The sequence below is a fragment of the Camponotus floridanus genome, unplaced genomic scaffold (assembly GCF_003227725.1).
Source record: "Camponotus floridanus strain SB8 unplaced genomic scaffold, Cflo_v7.5 scaffold111, whole genome shotgun sequence".
Taxonomy (NCBI): domain Eukaryota; kingdom Metazoa; phylum Arthropoda; class Insecta; order Hymenoptera; family Formicidae; genus Camponotus; species Camponotus floridanus.
In genome coordinates, this window is record NW_020229228.1 from 558762 (window position 1) to 581985 (window position 23224).

The following is a 23224-nucleotide window of genomic DNA, read 5'->3' on the forward strand; positions in this document are numbered from 1 at the left end:
AATTCCAGCCAACTTTAATACAACTCTAAATATTACATATAAAATCTTAAATTAATTTTTAGTCATAAAAGAATCGATACAAGAGCCATTAAAGAAGTTTTGTTGACTTTTATATTGCCTCTAAATCGATATTTTATAAATAGTTTTAATTAAGCGTACTGTATCGCCAAGTCATAGTAAAACTATCATTTCTATATTAAATAATATTAAATAATAATATTAAACAATAAAAATGTAACTATTTTACAAAAAATAGACGCACCGCAGGTACTTTGCGTCGGAGAACTTAATTAAGCATTCAATTCTTCGCCTCGAGATCAATCGCATAAATCTTGAGACCTAAATGCTTATGCTTGATGTGCGAGTACATGTTGGAGCGTTGTTTCGTCCGATAACGGCAATACGGACACTGAAATCTAGGACTTTTGCCGCACTCGTACTTGAAGTGCCGCCACAGAGCATTCCTCTGCTTGTAGATTTTGCCGCAGTTCTTACAAACATGGCCCTGCTGCGGAAACTGCTGCTGCTGTTGTTGTTGTTGGAGATGCTGCTGCTGCTCAGATGATGTCTTCTTCCAGTTAAGTGACTGATGGAAGGCTACAGTCTCGCGTAGCGTCGGGTACTCATGCCAATGTACTGCAAGCAGGTCAGAAACGAAACAAACGTGTAAATTTTACAATTTAAGAACAATGCTTGACTCGGAGTTTGCCTATGCGAATGCCATGCAAGGTCTCTCTCTTTCTTTTTCTCTGATTTTTACGCGATCTTCCAGCGGTCGGACATGCTAACTATGACTATTTTATAACTAACTCCTAGGACCTATATAGCATTAAAACAGGGAAGAACATGATTAAGTTAGTTAAATTAAATGATAGACGATTATTTTTTTATTGCCACTTAAATCAGAAAACTTAATCTTTTAAATCTTTAAGTTTAAAGATCTTCGGATGTTGTCTCGCACAAAATTTCTTCAATGAAGAATCACTGCAATTTTTTTTTAGAATCTTTAAATTCTAAAAAAATTAAAATTGGCATTATATAATGACATTTTTGGGAAAATATATTATTTGTGACTTTTATTTTTCCGATGTTATTAAATCGAGATTTGTCCTCTTGCTGGAACAACACTTTTATCTTCGGGGGACGAATTTCCTAATAAATTAGAACGAAGAAAATTTGTATATATAAAAAAAATAAAAATATATATTATAAAGAAAGAAATAAAGAAAAAAATAAAACAAAATATATAGAAATAAATAAAAGAAAAAAATAAAACAAAATATATAGAAATAAGCATATTTTAGTTAATATTATTGGAGTTACAAGTTGCAAATAATATATTCCTTGCGATAAACTAATAATGCAAGCTGATAAATAATAGCCATTTGCTTCACAGACAAAGAACATTTAATAATGTCAAAAGCATTAAATACAGCAGTACGAAATTAGTAATACATCGCGGATAATTTATTAAAATATTAATATACATAATGTAGATTACAGTTTGTATAGCCACGCATTAATACATATTTCATACATTGTATCAAAAATATATATCACCTTTATTTATATAAATTTTTTAAATTCCTCTAAAATGAGTTTTTCTCAAAGAAATATACAAAATGTCTTTTCCTTTATTATAATTTCCTTATGATAAACAATTAACTTTTTTTTAGCATTTGATTAATAATAATTCTCATTTCATCAAACAATATTTCGATACATTGCATCGATTCTTTGATATTATTCCAGTGCATATTTCTTTCTCATGAGTATATATCTGAATAAAATAAAGTTAACTTAAAAATAATTTTAAAAATTGATTTAATTAATTAAAATAATTTAAAAAGTTAACTTAAAATTAACTTATATCATTACATCACTTGATATAATATTTAATAATGCAAATAATAAATGCATGTTTAATATATAATGCAATGGAATAAATGAATGACAATTTCACATTGTATCAATTTCATTTTTCAATAATATAACAAACGAAATGATCGTTAATAAATGAAAAATAATCGTTAATATTTTTCAGATATGCACCATATAAATAGAAGTTTAACAGAACTTTTGCAGTCTTGCTTGCATAAGAAGTTTATGTAATCTTCGTTTATCGCGGTAAATATTTAAAGTGACAAGTCGCGAAATTATAAACGATATCAGGAATAATCATCGAAACGCATATCAGAAATGACACTTATGCATCTTAGTCACGTGATTAGCGAGACGATCAGGCGTGGAGTAAAATTTTTCGCAATACGGACAAGTATACTTTCACTTATTCGGCTTGCAGATGTATATGACATATGTTTGGCTAAGTTTGATTTTGTCTTGTCACGACTTACCATGCCATGCATTGATGCTTGTCATTTCCGTTAAAAACGTACGACGCGTCTGTAACGAAACACAAAACGAAGCGTCAGTTCACGCAAGGTTTAGCACTATTGATATATCTTAAAAGTTAAAACATGAACCAGAAAAGAGATGCGAAGGCCAATATTTTAATTTTTTATTTAAAAAAAATTAACACATTAAAAACGCCTCTTTTTTGATTAAAATTTTATGAAACAATTTATTAAATAAAGAGATTTCTTTGATTCCTAGTCAAACAAGATATAAGAGTAATAAAATATTTCTATGCTACTAAAAAAAAATTATCAGAACAATGAAACTTGATCGTAATAATTTAATTTTTATTTTAATAATTATATTGCGAATATTTAGGCTATACATAATATATAATTGAATTATAATCGTTCTCCTACACCATAATTACATAATGAAACAAAATAAAAACGAAAAATTGCTGTAACTTAAAAAATATAATATTAATATGATATAACTGTTTTTACGATACCAAAAATATATAACTTAACGTGGATTCCACATATTTTAAGCTAAAATTAACTTTAATCTTATCTTAACAGGATTGAGAGTGTATTCTGATCTCTACTATAATTTATGTAATTATTACTATTTTAAATTTCACAATTTAAAAAATACTTTGGTTTACAAAAACTCAATAAATAAAACTCAATGATTATTTTAAAAATAAAAATTATTACTATAATTAATTATAAATTTCTGATTATATTTTATAATATATTCCTATTTCCTAGATTTATGTATGTAAGAAGTTAAATAAAGAATAAAAAATTAATACATATATAACATATATAAAGTATTGTGTTTTATAGTTAAATAAATCTTATATAAATTTTATATATAACATATATAAGATTCGTTTAACAACAAAAATAATATAATTAAACTAAAATTTAGAATTAGATTTAGATTTAAAAGATATGGATGGGTGAATAAGTAGAAATATTGTAACCAAGTCTCTTCTTGGCAATAGCTGAAGAATAAAGATTATCTATAATTAAACTAAAAGGGTCATAAAATTCAACAAATGCGAATTAAATAAAAAAATCCATTTAATGCTATTTTTTATTAAAATGCCATAAAAATTTATAAAATCCGATAAATAACAATGTGTGGATTTTTAATGTGTGTTTCACCAATAATAGTAATATACCCATATCAATATCTTATAGAGTAACAATCTATTCTTTTATATATACATATATAAACTCAATAATATTTGCACGTATTTTATAGCCTCAAATATATGTCACAAAAATTGCTATATATACAAGTTCATTTTTCTTTATAATCGATACATTTTTTTCAAGCAGATAAAATAATAAAAGGAAACATCTTCTTCGACAAAAGATTCATAGAACATTTCCTTCTGTGATCAATACATATATATATATATATATATATATATATATATATATATATAACATTTTAAAATTATTTGATAATTTTTAATTATTAATTTATTTAAATCTAGTGTCTTAATTGCACAAAATGACCAGAGAAATTGTACTATTTTAATACATGTGGTCGCTATATTACATTATTTTATATACTTTGTAATTTTTGCATTAAATATAATATCTGGATAACAATTTATGAACTTTTGAGTGAGCAGTCTTATTCGCGAGATGCATTAAGATGAGCATTTTGTTGATGATAGAATTGATAATAAAACAGAAGATAGTTTGTTTGACATATAAAAAAATACATTACAACATCCAAGTAACATTCATTTTAAAAAATTTATAAGTTTTGCACGCTAGTAAAGCCTGCCCTATTAATTTAGAAATTTATATTCTATACATTCAAAAATTTTTAGTTTTTGTTTTAACGGTTAATTAATTTAACAGTTAATTTCTTATGTAATAGCAATTTTCTTTGAATAAATATATTCAATTTCGAAAGACTCAACAAGAGTAGAAGTAAATATGATTCATTTCTATATTATCTGTATATAATTTTATCACTTCCCTAGACACTACCAATTTATTAATTCATCTGTATATGTAGATATACATTAATATTTTACTGTATAATTTTTGTACATAACTTATGTAAAATAATTTAAACATATATATTGCACTAGAAAAATAGGAATATTAATTATTTGGCATTCGTAGTCAAGTTATTTGGCAGTTTACCCCAACAGACGTACAAATATGCATATGACAGATGTATACGACAATCATTGATTTCATTTAATCTTGAATCTTATTTAAAAAAAAGAAAAGAAAAACTCTTTTAAAGAAAAGAAACATTTGCTTATATATAAACACATTTCTCTCTAATGAAATAAACAATATGCTGGAACATATATAATCAAAAATTTATTAATTTTACAATAAATTCAATAAAAACTTTTTAGAATAAAAACTTTTCTGATAATTATATTTGTTATCCGAAAATTCAAGAAATCAAAAACGGAAATATATGTATTAAATTGTAACTTGTAACAAACTTTTATACATAACTGAAGAAATTTTATATTTGTTATCCGAAAATTCAAGAAATCAAAAACGAAAATATATGTATTAAATTGTAACTTGTAACAAACTTTTATACATAACTGAAGAAATTTTATAAATGTTTTTAAATTTAAATAAAAAGATATTTAAGTAGAAAATGTAACATGATCTCTAAATAAGAACAGTTGCACAAAAGTTTATACTTCGAGATTCAAGTCGTTAAATAATTTTTCTAAGAATCCTCTATATACCACATAAAAAAATAATTAATAATTTATGTAATTCCACACACGCACACGATAACTAACTTTACTGATATATTCAAAGTAAAAACTTCCTTTGGTCAAAAAAAATAAAAACAAAAAATACGATTAAAATACAAATTCTACGTGAAACAAGAAAAATAATGTCTAACATAGATCCTAAGTTATCGTAATTATTTGCAATTCTCATAAAAAAATCCATTTAAAAAAAATTATCGCAAGATTAAGATCAATTCGATCTTTAAAAAAAAAAAAAAATGAAGGACTTGTTCGAACAAACAAACTTTACCTAAAAATAAATCTAAAACAATGTTCATAAACCTTTTGGATTTACCCGTTAACATTATGATTGTTATATCTCGGCGTTAAACATTATTTCCTGTATTACAAAAATATAAAATTTCTTTCCCAGCGCACGAAGATGCGTCCCTGCAAATTCCTGCAAATTACTTTGACTATTTCTCGCAGTAATTTCAATAAATCCTCCCTCCTGATCGGTCGTCAGAAAACGATCGGCGAACGTATTCTCTCTACGCACTGACGAAGATGAGATGCAGCCGCGGTTATTTGGCGGCGGCACTCCCGTGGATGTTGAGGATGTGCTGCTTGAGATGGTCCGGCCGGCAGAAGTATTTGCCGCAGAGGGTGCAGGTGAAGGTATACCGGGAACCTAAGCGGCCGCACTCGTATCTGGAGTGTCGCGTGAGAGATGACCGCGACCTGTATCCGCGTCCGCACATTACGCATCGATATCGCAGCTCGCCGCCGTCGCCAGTCGAGACGAGGTCCGTCGCGAGGCTGGCTGCAAGCATACAGGGAGGCCTGTTTACATCATACGGCTTCCTGCCGAACGCGCACGAGACGAGCCCTATCCGCGAGATTTCTCTCGAGTATCTCTTCCTTACCAGCAAGCCGCAAAACGCACACTTCGGTCGAAACACCGCAGCTTGGGCCCGTCTTTCTTTCTCTTTTTTTTCAAAACGTTTTTCGAAAAGCTCGAACCAAGCGTGTAGACGATACTGAATCAAGCTCGCTCCAAAGAAAGACTGTGCAAAAAGCTGCGCGATAGAGAATGCTTTGATTCTTCGAGAAATATTTTGTTTGATTTTTTGTAGAAATATTTAGTTGAATTATATTGAAAAATTTTACATCAGAGTATAAAAAATTTTATTGCTGTATAGAATTTTATTTGATGTAATATTTAATTTAACAAACATATTTAAAAATATTTATTTGCATATCACGATCCTAGAATAACAGTATATAATGCATCTTTATATTTATTGTGCTATGAATTTTGCAAAAATATAAAATTAATTAAGAAAAATGAATGAAAATGTTTTAATATAATATTAGATATAAAGATTATAATTTTTTACCAATTTATTGACACTTATGCTATAGGTATCATTAGTCGAGATATTTCGTTTATAAAAAATAAGTAATAGCAGATCCTTGTGCACAGTCTTCGTTATTTTGCTGTTATTTACATGCTGCACCAAAAAGAGCTTCTTTATTAGTGCATTCATTTTTACACCCGTGATGTAATTAATTCAACCCAACGTAAAGTTAATGCCTCCTTGTAATAATCTGATGATTTCACCCAACACAAATCCACAAATGAACATAATATATTCGATCGAAGTTATATCAGTGATTCGAACAAGGATGATTTTCCTTCGAGATGCAAGACGTCGTCCGGGATATATGTACCTCCTTTATTTGTCGCATTAAATGCGACACTTATTCACTAGATTGACGATCACGAAGCTCAAGTTCGACTGAATGACAAAACTTGCATGCAATACACAGCCAACAGTTATCGCTGATCCTCTTGTTCCTTTGTTAATTAAATTGATAAAACGAATTATATATACAATGCCAAATGGAGTAGGATTTATGTTATTTTATTGAAAAAAATTATTTTATGAATTAAACGTATATTATTAGGAAAATACAAATATATGAAACTTGATTAAATAGACTTTATTATTTTTTGGATTTAAGGTTCCTGGATCCTTACTGTAATCATATTGAATTATGACGATGTCAAAAACGAGAAATTACAAGAGTTTTGGCGGCGGTACATAACATCGAAATAAATTTCAATACTACTCGTGAATTAATAAATAACTGTGAATCTTGATCAATTGCTATAAGACTCACTTTCAGCTAAAATGGATTTTACGGCAATTGACACGACTTACAACTATTAATTCACTATTTAAAAAGAGATTTTTGGAATATTTTATTCATTTATATTATTAAATACAAATAATCACATTCAAAAAAAAATTATTTTAATTATTTTGATTTTACAACTCTTATTTCTCATTTTTTGTCATTCTGTATGATAATAATAAGGACCAAAAGCTTCAACATATGTAATACTTTTAATTTATATATGGCAAGTAAAAAAATGAAAGTAGAAAATCAATATATATAAATTAATCATTAATTAAATATTAAATATTAAATGTTATGCATATATATTATTGATATATCTTTAACATTAAAAATTTTCGTATTTCTAATATGAAAACTATTCAAACATTTTATATAATTATATTTAATATTATATTCATCAAGAAATATATATTATTAAATTAAAGTAAATTAAAGATTAACTGTAGATTTACTGTATAAATTTACTGTTTATTCTCATGGCAAAATATATTTCACTAAATACGATTTTAACTTTTAGAAACCGGTTTGGCTCTTCAATTATCAGTTTTTTATTTAGAATTTTAAATATATTGTAACGTATATATTCTGAAAAAGCTAAAATCAGAAAAATTGATTTCCCGGTTTCTAAAAATCAAATATATACATTTTATCGAAGATATTCTATTTTCGTCACATTTATACGAATGATAAAAAAAAGAACAGGAATCGACGAAAAGAATAGAAAGAGATAGACTGATAGAGATGTTGAACAGCTTCCAAGGTCAAGAATCGACGAATTCCATGAGTCGAAGGTCTGTGAGCGAGATCTTATACCTCCGTGTTCGATTTAAAAAAAAAATAAATAAAAAAAAAAGGTAAAATTAAACAATAGAAGAAAACAAGGTACTTTGACGCAACAGATTAAAATCTTTACTATATAGGATTCTTATTCGTATTCAACGCTACATGTATCTACGATTTCCAGAATTTGTACAGTAATCTGACGTCCTTCGCAGTGAACGGTTGTCGTTGCTGCCTGTACGATTGGACTTGCTGGTGTTGCTGCTGCTGCTGTTGCCACAGAAAATCAGCCTCCAATTTCTCTCTTTCCGAAAGACACTCGGCCATATGGCTCCGCAGGCCGCTTCGATACTTGTAGCTGCGACCGCAACTCGGACAGGAGAGTCTGCAGTGATCTGCTAAGGGTTGCCGATGCACCCCAGTAGACTGTGACCAATAGAGCGTGGCAGCTGCAAGCATCATCGGCCAACTATCACCCCGGAGATTTTTTTATGCGCGCGTATGATGTTTACGTGCGTTCAAAATTTAAGAAATTATTTTCCCTAGAGCTTCTTATTTTATGTACAACCTAATTCTTTTAATTTCCTCTCTCTCCTTCCCTCCTAATTTTCAGATTACTTCCTCCGCACTATAAATTAGCATAAATAAATAAGTTTACCTAGCTGTAAATTTTATAAGTTTTATAGCTGACAAGTTAACTTTTTCTTTAAAACTAAACATAATGTAAACAATATTTACATGTAAATAAAATGTGGAATTTCTTGAATGGATGGATGTAATTTTAGATTGATATCTTAAATAATCTTTTAAGAATAATTTATCATTGAGTTATATATAAACAAAAAATATGTATAAAACAGTTTTCTTTAAGCGAGGTATTACGTTCTCGAAGCGACATAATGCTTAGTTTTTGGTATATTATTTTCTGTGAAATTTAAATGACGCACAGGTTCGAGAAAATTATACCATACCAAGTTAGTGAGATAATGTTATTTTACACGCATCACAAAATACAGCACCTGAAAAGATGAGTGAAGGAATTGCACAATAACAAGAAATAATGAAATATATTTTGTTCAAAAATCTTTATTTGTTCTCCTCTGCTCTGGGTCCATCTGGTCGGATTCGCATTTGCGGATGTCAAGAAGTACGCTGGATGCAGTTCAACATGATCGATACGAATGAATATCAGACTCTCGAAAGACGTTGAAAGTGATGCCTCTCCACATGTGCACGCATCAGCCCAATTTTAACATTAATTCTTTGCTCAGAAAATTTCTTACTATGCCGTTGATAATAATAAATTAATGATTACATAATTAAGATAACAAAATTTGTTATTAAACAACAGACTGAAGCGCAAACATTTAGAGTCGGCAACGCAAAGAGAAGTATGACGACAATCTCCTCGGTTATTAATTTTCAATTCACCAACGTCGATTGTCTAAATGTTCATTATATGAACATGTAAACCACTTACATAAAAATCCAAGATTTAATCGACTTCTCGCATCATCTATTGATGAGAACAATATGGGATATCGACCGCATTGCAAAATTATGTGTTAGATTAAAAATAGCAATTCGAGTTTACGAATAGACGAAAGAAAAAAAATGAAGACTTCTTAACAATGTCAGATTTAATTACAATTTTCACAATCGGATAAAAATCGTCAAAAAATTATAGATGATCAGTAGAGTGAACGTACAGAACCCAAAAAATGTTTGAAGGAACATGTTATTAGAATAGCAACTTTTATAAATATTATGAAGTTTTGAATCTTTGAATGTGGATCACCAAATAATTGATATTTCTGAATGAATGAGAAAAGTAAAAAGAAAACATCATTGGAACACACATGCATATTAACTTTTCGTAGCAATTAGCCATTTATTGTAACAATGATTGGCGATTAGCGCCGTGTATCGTTCAACGAATCGATTTACAACAATGATCGATGGCGTCGATTATATTCGAGAGAAATAATTCTCTTACTGGAACAATTTCTTACAATTTTGAATACAGCCTGCTTATACTGCATATCATGCGCTATGCTAATTTATACAAAATGCCATCGACTTTAACATTTTCGAATATTAAATTTTCCTTTCGAGAAATTAGACTTCTTTTCCATTATTTCGACAATTATACGAAAAACTGTACTGATTGTAGCAAATTATTCACAACATAGTATAACAAAATTAATTTCATAATAAAAAATGCAATTACGAAGTAAAATAAACTATCTCGAATATAAAGAAGACTAAAATATGACTCAAAAACTATTATAATTAATTAAATGTAATAGCAATATTTTGTCGCGAGCCAAGACGATAATTAAAAACAATTATTTTCAAATTGATAAATGAAATTCACTCGATTAAGGTAACTTCTTCAAGTTGCGGTGCTAACTTTTATGACAATCAAAAAATCGAATTAAACTCCAAGCAATTAACTAAGAATTTAAAAAATCCTATCAATTTTTTTTTTCGTTTTTTTTTTCTATATACTTGGAGATCAACGCGAAATTCAGATTTCTATCGAGCGATCCAAACATCATATCTGCGCCCATGGAAAGCAGATAATGACGGTCAATTGCCCGAAAGAGAAGCACAAATTACGGCTAAAAATATATATCTTGAATTAGTTACCTAATGCGAGGGATCAGAGACAACGAGAAACGCAAATAAAACAATAAAATATTCGTTACTTGGCATCGCGATGTCCCCTTCCTTCTTCACCAACAAAGCTCGAAAACGCCGAGAAAGAAATGGAAGTCACACGAAAGAAGACGATTATGACGAATCGACATGTTGTTGCTTCCGCTTCCGTCGATGCCGTAATTTCCTCTGCTGCTGCTGCCGCCGCGTTCTCATATTCTTTGGGAATGCCTTTGTCCGAGGAAGTGTTGAACGCGATATTTTTGATTAGCCTAAGTGTCCCTTTTAAGCCTGGTGTAGGGCGCCAGATGATGGCCCAGCCTCTTCTGATGCTCTCGCATGATGTCCAATCTGGTAAAACGCCGTCGACAGGTCCCACAGACGAACTGCCTCTCCACTCCGCATTCGTAGCGTTGATGACGGTCCAGGCAATACTGGACCGAATAACGTCGATCGCAGCGTGAGCAATAATACCCGAGAATCGATTCTGAAACACCGTGTGAAGGTCCTCGCCACTATATGCGAGCGTACAGAAAAAATGCCCTGGGTCTTACACGTGCCTATGGCACATGAGTAAATTAAGAATTGATCGCGATCGGTCCAGTCCGTTTTGTCCGTCTTGTTTGAGCTAAGACTGAAAATTGTATCGACGAAAGTGATCCGAAGAAATCGAAGTATATTTCTTACATTATTGCTAATTTATACAAATGTGAGGATATTTTTTTTAAAAACTGGTTTTTTTGACGATCAGAAATTACAGATTCTCCCCCCCAAAGATTAAGTCGTTACTTGTGCAATGCATTGCGTAGCTGGTAATAATCGCTGCGCAGCAATAATTAACAGAGTAACAATGATTGCGCCAAGTAATTGTGATTTGCGTCATAATTATTATATAAACATCAATAATGTCAAGATTTCACAAATATTTCATAAATAGAAAAAACTTTTAATATTTAATCGTGATGACCAAAAAAAACATTTTTAAAATTTTATCTCACATTTATAAACTTCGATTTGAAACAGACCTTGATATATTTTGCAAGGACCTGAGAGAACTTTGATAGAACGAGAACAATGTCAGATCTAGTTTTGTGTGTAATCAAGCAGAATGATCGACAATTCCTAAATGTTTATGATTATGTTTCTATTCAACTTCCTGTGTGTTATAATCGTAAAGCAATAATGAACATTATGCAATGACTTCAAAAGAGACTTTCTTGAATCATGACCAGAACGATTTAATAAAAAATTACATTTCATAAAAAATCGTTCCGTATAATATAAAGTAAGATAATGTAATTTTCTGTGAACATGCCTGTGAAACTTGTGAAAATTAAAGCGGATTTGAAAATCTCTGCGAATCCCGCAACGAGTTTGCAACCTATTTAAAATTCACAAGTTATATATAAGAAAATTATTAAAATTTTCAATAAAAATAAACTTACAAAGTTATTTTTTTCGAAAATTTAAATCATATTTTCGTTAAAAGTCATTTCACCAAAAAAATTGCATTAGTTTCATATTCGTATTACTCAATGTAAATTTCATTAGCTCGCGGTTTCTTATTCAGATTGTTATCAAAGCTGATTATGTAATGACTCCAACAAATTTTGCAATTAAAATTATTGAATTTATTGAATTATGACGTAATCATTCAGTATCCGCAAAAAGCGGCACAATTAATACGCGAATTTCATTGCGTCGCTGTTTGCAAAATAGCCGAATGCTTTCACAAGAACTCGATATCACAAAAGTCAATATAAAAATACTTGAAGCAGCCTTAACAAGAATCTGAAAATCAAATTCGTTAAATCAATTCGTTATCGACAAACAAAATTTTTTAAAAATAACTGTGTTTCAATGCATATTATTCAATGAATTATTCATCGACTTCGTGAAACGTGGCAATTAGACTTCCTATATAACATATTGACGAACTTCATCTAAATTCCCCCCTCCGATCGCGAGCGATGCAAGGACAGTCGAGAGATCGTTCGCAATCTGGCGCCTAAGAATCCGATCGATCCAGGAATGATGCTTGCAACGATCTCGACGATTAATTTTACCTACACAAAGGAGCTAAGGAAAGATTCTTCCTCTTTCTAACAAGTGTTTTCCCGTTGACCGGATCACTCGAACTCGAACATACCATCCACACATTCAAAGACTCATACAAGATACTATCCCGAAAATCAACTACAGAGAGACAAAGGAATCCAGTCTTTTGATGCAGCATCGTCGAAAAGCTGAAAATTTGAGAAAGAAAACGGAAAAGGAAAAGGAGAGACAAAAGGAAGAGGAGACCATCGGATGTCATTGGATTGTCTTTTTGTTCGACGAGCATTGCGCAACTTTTCGTGAAAGTAACGCAATCTTCGCGAATCTTACAGGAATCGAATTAACTCTCCAATAAAATGCACCGGGAAGAGAAATTGAGAATTGTGAAAACAACTTGTTCAAAATTTACTGACTGGCAAGCACATTTCTGCGAACCTTCCTCGCTTGTCAGTAGATCAAGAAAAATTGTTTCAACCTTCATATTTTGAATATATATAATACGAAATAATTGTAATTAAATGTAATATATATATATATATATATATATATATATATATGTATATATTGCATTTTAAAATATATATATCGCATATTCAATGAATATATAAATTAAGAAAAATCGGGGAAACGTGCCAAGAGAGTATTTTATGTCTAATATAGTAAAAAATAGATGTAGAGCGGCAGAAATAATAGAAATTTCATCAATCTCAAGAATAAAGAAAATATATGTATCAAATTTCAAATGATCATCAAAACTACTTGCAAAGACTAAGCTTTTCGATAATCATCGAAAGGCTTAGTTGTCTGAATTTAAAATATATGATAAATATTTTGTCATAATCAACTATTTCCGCCAAAAATATTATTCTATATATAGAACAATAATGGAAGGGCATCTTGCGTGCCGATACAACACGCAAGACTAAATACTTACGTACTATAACTTAATTTACCTTTTTTACCGTACATCACCAGTGAAAGTTCACTATGAAAGCAGCATCACGTTCTTGAGAATCTGGCTAGCAAAACTTTCAAAAAGGCAAAATACATTTTTGAAAGCAGCTATTATGCCAAAATTATCTTCTAAATCTCACCAGTAGACTTGAAAATCCAAATGCCTGGAAAATTTCACTATTTAGCAGCAACGCGGAAATTATACTTTTACTACACATCTTCATAAAATGAAGACATATATAATAAGTAAGTACAATAAACACAAATACATAAAACTTTCTGAAAATTATTTAAAAATACCCTGAAAAATAAAAATATAAATATAATTTTTTGTTTTATTTCATTAAAAGTAATTATTATAAACATAAGAAATTAAGGGATTAAGAAATATTTTACTATGTATATATCATAATCTCATTCACTCAAAGAGACATACAAATCATCTTTCATCAAACGTAACATTCGAATTTCTCACGCACATAAAATACTTTCATAAAATATTACGGGAAAACATCTTGATTTCTGCGCGTGCCTAGTTTAAAAAGATTATAACAAGAAAAAGATACTTCTTAAAAATCTTATTAAACTTTCAGAACTGCGAGAAATCAATGTAATTCGATAAATATATACCTCATATATATCTCGAGATGAGAAAAATCTGTCGATATATAATAAAAGTGCAGCACACAAGAAAATTATAAATTAATATATAAAAAAATATGGAAAACAACTGCAATTTACACAGAAATTTAAAATTTGCCTTATGAACTATGCGAAATTGATTATCAGGAATAATCTTAAAACTTATACTATTTACCAATGTTACCAATACTATACCATCCAAAGTTAATACATTACCAATCTGATGAAATCTTGATGTCTTCTCTCGTTTAAAAGCTCAAAATGCGAGACCTTTAAACTCGAAACATCCATCTTCATATCTTCAGTTGTAGTATAAAAGTTGTAGAAGAAAAAAAACACATCGCGAATGTAAGCTTGATCGAAAATAACCGCGATTGGGGGAAGAAAAAACAAAGATAAATATATAATACAATTATGATACGCATCGAGATCCAAAAATCCTAAAATGAGGATATTCAGAAACTCAATTGTAAACGAATTTCATTTCTCCCATTCGTTTCTGAATTTTAAGACACTCAAAAACTGACAGCGTTTTTGATTGTCTCTTGGATACTCAGACATCTGCTTCTTTCTTCGATCTTCTTTCTTCTTTTATTACATGGACAATAATTCGTCAACGGAAAATTTAGAAATGTTACAATGCATAAAAATTGTCAAGCCAAGATGACTAGGAAGTTTCGAAGAGCAGAAAAAGGTGCATCTTTTTTGACTATCAACTTGCACATTGAAAATAATAATGCATAATTATTCTCTAATTTTCCGTGGACGAAAAATAAAATTCCGGACACTCCCGCAGCGCGGTTTCTTCAGAAATCTCAGAAAATTTAATAATAATTCTTGAATATCGCGCGAAATCTGAAAAATATTTTCTACTCGATATTGAAAAAAATAATTAAGATTTCTGATATTTCGACGAAACGCAGCTTATGATAATCAGCGGAAAAAATAAACGCGCATTGTTGTGGCTTCATAACATTTTAGATTTTTTTTACTGCAAATAAGAGAAAAACTTTTTCTTTTATCGCTAAAAGGAATAATCTAAAATCGATATAAAGCACACATCAAAAGAAAGATACACGTAAATTTATATTATACACAACATTAAATATTCATAAACATAAAACATCCATTCTTCCCCATACATTCGCATCTCACTTTCATATCATTCACAAAAAAATATCACAAATGAAAATTAATTTTATGCAAGAAATGATTCTAATCATCTTACCAATGATTAGATCTACTGACTTGCACGACTATTTTCATTTGCGAACACATCAATCAATATGTTACACATATTGCTATTATGTAAATATGAAATATAAATTATGTATGTACGTTTAACAAACATGAAGTTTAAAGCGCACATACATAAATAAGTTGCATCGAAACAAGATTATATCACGATCATCTTGTAACCAATACCTCCTCGTATATTACCTTTTTACCTTGATCTAATATTACCCTTTTTTTACCTCTTCTCAAATATCCTTACCGATACTTTACCAGTGCTGCTGCGATCTTCTATCTTCTTTCTTGCGCGTAGAAAAAGCGAAACGCGCGCACGCAAGTCGTTTTACGCGAAAAAAATTGCGCAAACGAAAATTAGTGCGTCGCAAAATCACAAAGTAAAGAACACGTCCATCGTAAAAGAGAGATGGACGAGTATTCGATACATAAGCGACAAAAACGTGCACGTAATGTCCGAATTCGAGCATCAATCACGTGTTTGTAACATTCTCACCTCCGTGTTAATCTTTTAAGATCCACTGACTTATTCAAAGAGTCACTTTGAAAAATTTTAGCTCGAACGATGTACCTCCGTTCGAACGAAAATATCGCAAGGATGGACTTTGAAATCAAATCATCGTGGATCCGCAAGATTAAACCCGAAAGAAAAACGCGATTACCGAGACGCCTTCGCAGCAAAAACTCGCCGACGAAAGCGCGATGATGTTCCTCTCGTGGATGATCAAACGTGCAAAAGGCACGCTTGCAAATCTCTTCTCTCTTCTGACATTGCTTTCTTCTTTCCAAGGATTCGGAGAAGCTCTGTGCACCGCTCCGATCGAGAAATCGCTCGATCGTAACCGCTCGACGAGCTTCTCCCTCGCGTTTTCGTTCCTTCGTCTTGAACTCTTCTTTATCATTGTACCCTAGACACTTTGGGGGCGGGTCAAAATACACAAAGAAAGGGAGCAGATAGAGCAAAATTGTGACATGGCATGGTACAACAACAACAACGAGAGTCAAATAACGAGAAAGTACAATACCATGAATAATAATGATAATGATGTAAATGTTTATACGTAATTGTTATAAATATATAATAAATATTTTATATATATATATATATATATATATATATAAAATAGAAAAACAGTATTATAGTGTTAAGTATATTTTATATATATATATATATATATACGAAGTACGTGTATTTATATATTATATGAAACCCTTCCTTTATCGGACGCTCTCTCATATGTATACATGCATGCTTAGCGCACTCACGTATGCACATATGAGAGAATAATAGATATAATCGGGTTAATTAAATATAATTTATGTTTTATGCGTTACAAACAAAGAAGCATTATGTACACTGTTAGTAAAAAAAAATAAATAAATATGTCGTGTGCAAGCGCGTGCTCGTGCGGGCGGATCCCTCTCTATGGACACGTATATTCACCACACATATGTATATATAAAATGTATCAAACCTCGATTACCACCACCATGCACCATACATCGTCGTGTCTACGAAAGAACGCATCGCGCTTGCACACTTTCGCAAAGTTAAAGTGTAAAGTTAAACTACCGAAGGAAGCGTGGCATGCAAGACGAGAATTACGCCAAAAAAAAAAAATATATATATATATATGTGGCACAAATGGGTTAAAAACTATCGAATACGTTTACACGGAATGGATAAAGAAAGATTATATATATACATATACACATGTATATATATATAAAAATATATATATGTATATATATATATAATTGTTCACACATCGTTATATCGTATTCTTGGCGCGCACGCTCGCGCGACCAAGTTTTCATAAAGTGAAACGTGCTTTTTTTGTTCGTTTTTTTTCACCCATTGTCTAATAGAGTCGCATCGTAAATATACATATGTGCAATTGGACGATTAAGAACAATCAACAATTTCCTTTCGGCCGGTTCCGCGACTTACGATCAGCCGTCAAAGAAATTCTGTAAACAAGCGCGTGTTTCAGAGAGAGAAAGAAACGAGACAGGTGTTTATGATAGGAAAAGAAGAGACAGGCAGAGTCGCGAGGATGATGGAATTCCTCCCCGCTTCTGCGTCGTGCATAGTAGTAGGACAGAAGGAAAAAGGATGCGAAACATCCCTCGGAACGCTATTACAGAGCAGAGTGAATTCTACTGAGAATTCGCGCACAGCTGATCGTACGTCAACGCAGCCGGTGTGTATTAAATCGCGATAAAAATATAGGATATGTTTCCCGCGTGAGTCCTCGTTACACATATGATATATCGTTTATCCTTATCAACAAAAAAAACACGTTACGACTACAACTGGCTGAGATTTTTGTTCTCTTTCATTATATCTCTGGGAGCTGAGGGTGACTCTTGTCCCGGGTAGGCAGAGGCAAACGCGATCGTTTCACTGTTGCCGGAAGAAAACTGCCGAAGTTCGTCGAATTCAGGTATCCGCGAAAGGAGCATGTTAAAGAGACACATTCGGCTACGTTTCTTCAGACAGATGTGAGTGTGTGTGCGCGTGGCGCGTTTACCTTTACCATGGCTTGTCGCCGGGAACGCTCTTTTCGTGTTTTCACGATAGAAATTCACGAGAGAGAGAATAAAAAAAAATGTCTACGCGCTGCAAACAACGTGGCGCAACTCCGGTCCTAAAATCGCGTACTCAACGACGCGTCTCGTCGACCGAACCGAGACTCGAGGGAAGATTCAATGTGCGTGAGATAATATATGATACGGAATTCAAGGCGATAATCAAAAAACGTACGAGAGAGCTTTTGCAATTTGAAACTCCAAAACAAAAACGTAAATAAAACGCGTGCTTTCTCGGGACAAATGGAGCCTAAACATGAATATTAATCGCGCGAAAGAAGCGTATTTTTGATATTTATATTGGCCCCTCTTCCTTATCCTTCAAAAATGATTCGACTCGGAAACTAGATTCAAGGCAACAAGTCTCTGACGGTGAAATAAAACGACCTTCGCTATCAATGCGAGCATCTGTCCGATATTTCTTTCTTGCAAATGCGCGAACGATACGCGACACCGTGATATTTGTACGTAAGAAAAATGTTTATTCTCGTCTACCGTGATGAGCAAAAAAAAACTCTCGTGATTGTAATAGACACCTGGCGCATAAGAATATCATGAAAGAAAATTACCGTTGAATATTAAACATCAGGAATTGCGCGACCATGAGGTCTGACGATGAATTCGAGCTCTAGATTTAGCAACGCTAGCATTGACAGAGAGGTCGCTCCTCTCTCTCCTAAATTACCTGGTCTCCCTCGTTGGATCACCTCGTGGGCGATCATGTAACCCTAAAAGACGATTTAAAAAAAAAAAAGACAAAATTTCGCGCGATCACGTCTTAAAAAAGCCCTATCTAAGCTAATTTTAATACCGAAATTAGTCTTAATACGGTAAAAAATTTAATTTCCTTTTTATTTCTCTTCTCCCACCTCTCTCTCTCAATGTGCTCTCATTTTCATAATCTTTTAATCGTATAAATAATGAGGATAACGAAAAACTGATATCGAATAACCTCGTCAATCGCATCCACTACAGCTGTATTGTTTTGAAAAATAATGTTATTTGAGTTAATTTCACCTGAAGATTTGCGATTAGATTGCTTCTTGCAAATATTGCCGGGGATATTATTTTCGATCCATCGAATTATACATATAATGTTCGCTTCTCGAGTCGCGAAAGACGTGGGGTCGAACAGACGATGCGCATGATTTCCGCCATCTGGATGATCGGCATCAGGCGTGTATCATCTGCCGTCTAATGCCCAGCTGTCGCAGATTGGCAGATGCAAGCAATACGACGAGCCCGCAGCCGGTTCGTCGTCTCAACACACGTTGCCAAACTAAGACGACTGGCAAAAATCTCTTTGTTTTATAGTTTTTTTCTAGAGAAAATCGTCTTCTTTTGCATAGGGGAAGAATTATGGAGGAAAAACCTGTGGGTGCATCCAGAAGCACAACCGCTCACTGAGCGGCTAAAATAGCAATTGAATGTGATTGGTTTCTATGTTTGAATTCACCAATCACATTCGATTACTACTTAGGTCCAATTCCACAACTCACTTTAACCGAAGTTTACTCGTTAAAGGAGAATTACATTGCGTCCAATGTCCGATATATGGCGTCTCATTGGATATAGTGGGCTTTGGAAGCAATGTAAATTGTCCTTTAACGAGTAAACTTCGGTTAAAGTGAGTTGTGGAATTGAACCTAAGTAGCAATCGAATGTGATTGGTAAATTTAAACATAGAAACCAATCACATTCAGTTAGTCGAGCTAAACTTCGGTTAGAATAAATTGTGGAACTAGACCTTAGTCGTTCAATGAACGGTTGTGCTAGTGGATGCACCCAAAGGTTTTTCCTCTCATCATTCTTCCCCTATGCGAAAGAAAACGATTTTCCCCATGAACCCTTTGACTATATACCTAAAAAAGCACACATAGGCTGCAGTCTGGACGACACTCTGATGCGTTTGACCAATCAGGACAAAAAAAATAAAGATTCCTTTAACCTGATTGATCAGTCAAAGTACCCAGAGCGTCTCCCCAACCTATCCTAAATTTATCAAAAAACAGCAATATGTGCAAAATATTTTAAAGAAAATTATTTGGAGAAGATTGATTTATCTCATATGCGTTTAAATTCAATTCCAAATACCACGTGCAGAAAGAAAAATTAGTATAAATATAATGAGAAATATAAATCTTAATCAAATTTTCAACAATTTTAATATGTGCACGCGATGTGTGGACAATGATTTGATAGACAATCATAAGTATGAGTTAATAAAAATAATAATTGCATTTAAAAATAAAATTCTATTACTTCGAAAAATTCATTCAAAAATCGTACTTGATACATGTTAGAAAAGATTTCAAAAAATAATATTTAAAGGATAAGAATAATTTGTAAATTATAATAAAAAATTATGTTCATTTATGTAATATATATTGCGTTACATGATTATTAGTAGTTTTTGTTTTAGCCGTTTAGTTCTTAACCGCTGAGATTTTGGATCGTAAAATGGCTGCCCATTAGGCAATACATAGGTATATAGTCAAAAAGAAAAATAAATCCTAATAAATTACTTTTAATCCTAATTTATTCATTATCTATAAAATTCATTAAAGCCTATTCATTTTTTAGAGATTTAATGCTAATGTGTATGAATAATCATAGCTTCGAGACTACAATGTTAAAAATAAAAGCTTATTGCATTCGCATAATTTTGTAAATTAATTAATTTATAAGAAACTAATGCATTGATTCAAAAAAGAAAAATACTTTTGGATGCCTTTGAATGGAAAAAATATATGTATGTAATTTGAAGAACAACTGCTTTGAGATGTTATAATTCGATTTTTGTATTGTTTAAAAAAATGATTATTGACTTACTAGAAATTGGCATCCCATTAGGGATTAATATCACTAATTTGATAAAATTTTCAAATGTCATGTAATAAGTACGTATTATATACTGTGCCAAAAGATTGTCAAATTTTTCTTTGTAGGTAGTAATTTTTACAATTCAAATACCAAGCTGTGAGCATATGATTTTTTTTCGCTCAGACATATTTAATTCAAATAATTTTGATGTATTTCTTATTTTTTTTAAATTTATTTATTTATCAAAGTATAATTCATAAATATAAAATTATAATTATTATACCATACAATTAGTGTTATGTTCGTAATTACAATTGAGTATTCATAAAACAATACTGCGGGTTTTATTATAATCTCATCATGTATCGAAATCATTCATTGATACTGTAGTGATTTTACTGTTATGTAATGTATATTATAATATGTGTATGTGTGATGCACGTATCTCGTATAGTTCAATGTCCCTATACGCGGGGATCGTGATAAATATGAGTCATCAATATAAATGAGGAATTTTATTATTTTTTATAGTCTCATCTCCGTGAACAAAGAATTTATTTTTTTTTCTTTTTTATTCATTTTAATTATCTAACCTAACCTAATCTATTCAAATTTTTAATGCGAAAGATTTTTCTAATAATCTAATTTCCATCAATTCATCTGCAACATCATATAACAAATCTTACCGAATCTTTCATGTAATGTTTTGAATCTGCTGATCGAAAATCTCTTTCTTGAAATGTAAGTATTGTCTAATCGCATGTTAATTTCCTCACGAATCGATTGAAAACTTATAATAATTAAATTATCTAACTTCCACAATTTCGAATCTCCATCTGTTTAAAAAACATATATTGATTAATGTGATAAATTAAAAAGGACCTATATCTAACATACCTATATCTTTTTTTTCTTAATATCAATCAAAGTCAATGCCGTTCCTCTCATTTGCTCATTCGTCTCTCTTTTATCATCTTTCTTCTACAGAAACTGCTGCGTAGGTTTCTCTATCACACACATTCTAAATTTTGTAACATCCCAAAGCCAATATTTGTGGCTCTGTTTCGACCAAATACGTAATTATCTATACATGTAAATACTCACTTATTTCCATGGCTGCCACGACGTATTTCTATCCATAATATTATTGATAGAAAAATTCAAATAACGAGTGTTCTGCATAATCTCAGGTCTAACTATACGTACTGAACGTACTGTAATAGGGAGAAATCGTGTTAATTCACGACTATTATGAAATCGTGTTAATTCACGACTATCATAAAGTCGTGCAGATTCATAACTATCATAACGTTGTGCAGGTTGATGACTATTATGAAGTGGTATCATAGGTGGTATAGGTGGTATAGGTTCGCGCCTATCATAAAATGAACATACGCGCCTATCATACAATGGCTCATGATAAACTGAAAGAAAATGAAAATAATATAAATAATTAAAAAAAAAAAGACAATATTGGAAAAGACTGAATCTAATCAAAACAAAGGTAAAGATATTCTTGTCCTTGTTTGACTTCTCATTTCATCATGCAATTTATATATCATGCTATTTATTGATTCTACAAAATCGATTTGCCGAAAGTCGCTCATAATATTTCATAAATTACTCATTATTGCATACGATTAAGAAATACATTGATAAAAATCAACTTTTAAACATATAGCAAAGAATGCTAAAAATTTATGTGATTTTATTCGATAATCAAAGTGATTAAATAGAACGGTCACTTTAAATTGTTTCAGCGTAAAACGATCGACGAATGTAGCTAACGCTGCCGAAATATAGTACACGCTGAAACTGTTTTTCATGGAGTGTCAAATTTCTCGAAGAGCATAAAACTAGGCTGTCAAGACTGTCGACTCATATACATCGACTGAGCGAGGTCCCGTTATATTCCTACCTACTCGAGGAATTCTCACGTTATCTCGGTTTCAATTTCCCATAGCAACAGGAAAATAACGTTAACCGGATGCACATCGAAATTTTTTTCATGGCAAAAATTCGCCGAGCTACAACTTTCTGTCTTGTCAACGAAATTCGAATGTAAAGTTGCGAGCGAAAATGTAAAAACAATCGTCGAATATATTTCTCTTCTTAAATTTACAAATGTAAATAAAATTAATTGATTATGAAAATGGA

General features: G+C 31.4%; 1 protein-coding gene across 50 annotated transcripts in view; it reads right to left on the reverse strand.

Moving 5' to 3' along the window:
- The window catches only part of LOC105257642 (longitudinals lacking protein, isoforms A/B/D/L), a 237980-nt gene that overhangs the window by 203576 nt on the left and 11180 nt on the right, over positions 1-23224 (reverse strand). Inside the window, exon 7 of one of the 50 annotated variants that reach the window (XM_011268401.2) lies at positions 284-636. The exons of 47 other annotated variants lie outside the window; for them this stretch is intronic. In XM_011268401.2, coding sequence (XP_011266703.1) covers positions 299-636 — 338 coding nt within the window. In that variant the 3' untranslated portion in view covers positions 284-298. Of the gene's footprint in view, positions 1-283; positions 637-5670; positions 5925-8245; positions 8539-23224 lie in introns of those variants that run through there. 2 more of the 50 variants (XM_011268404.2, XM_011268403.2) reach the window with 2 other exon arrangements.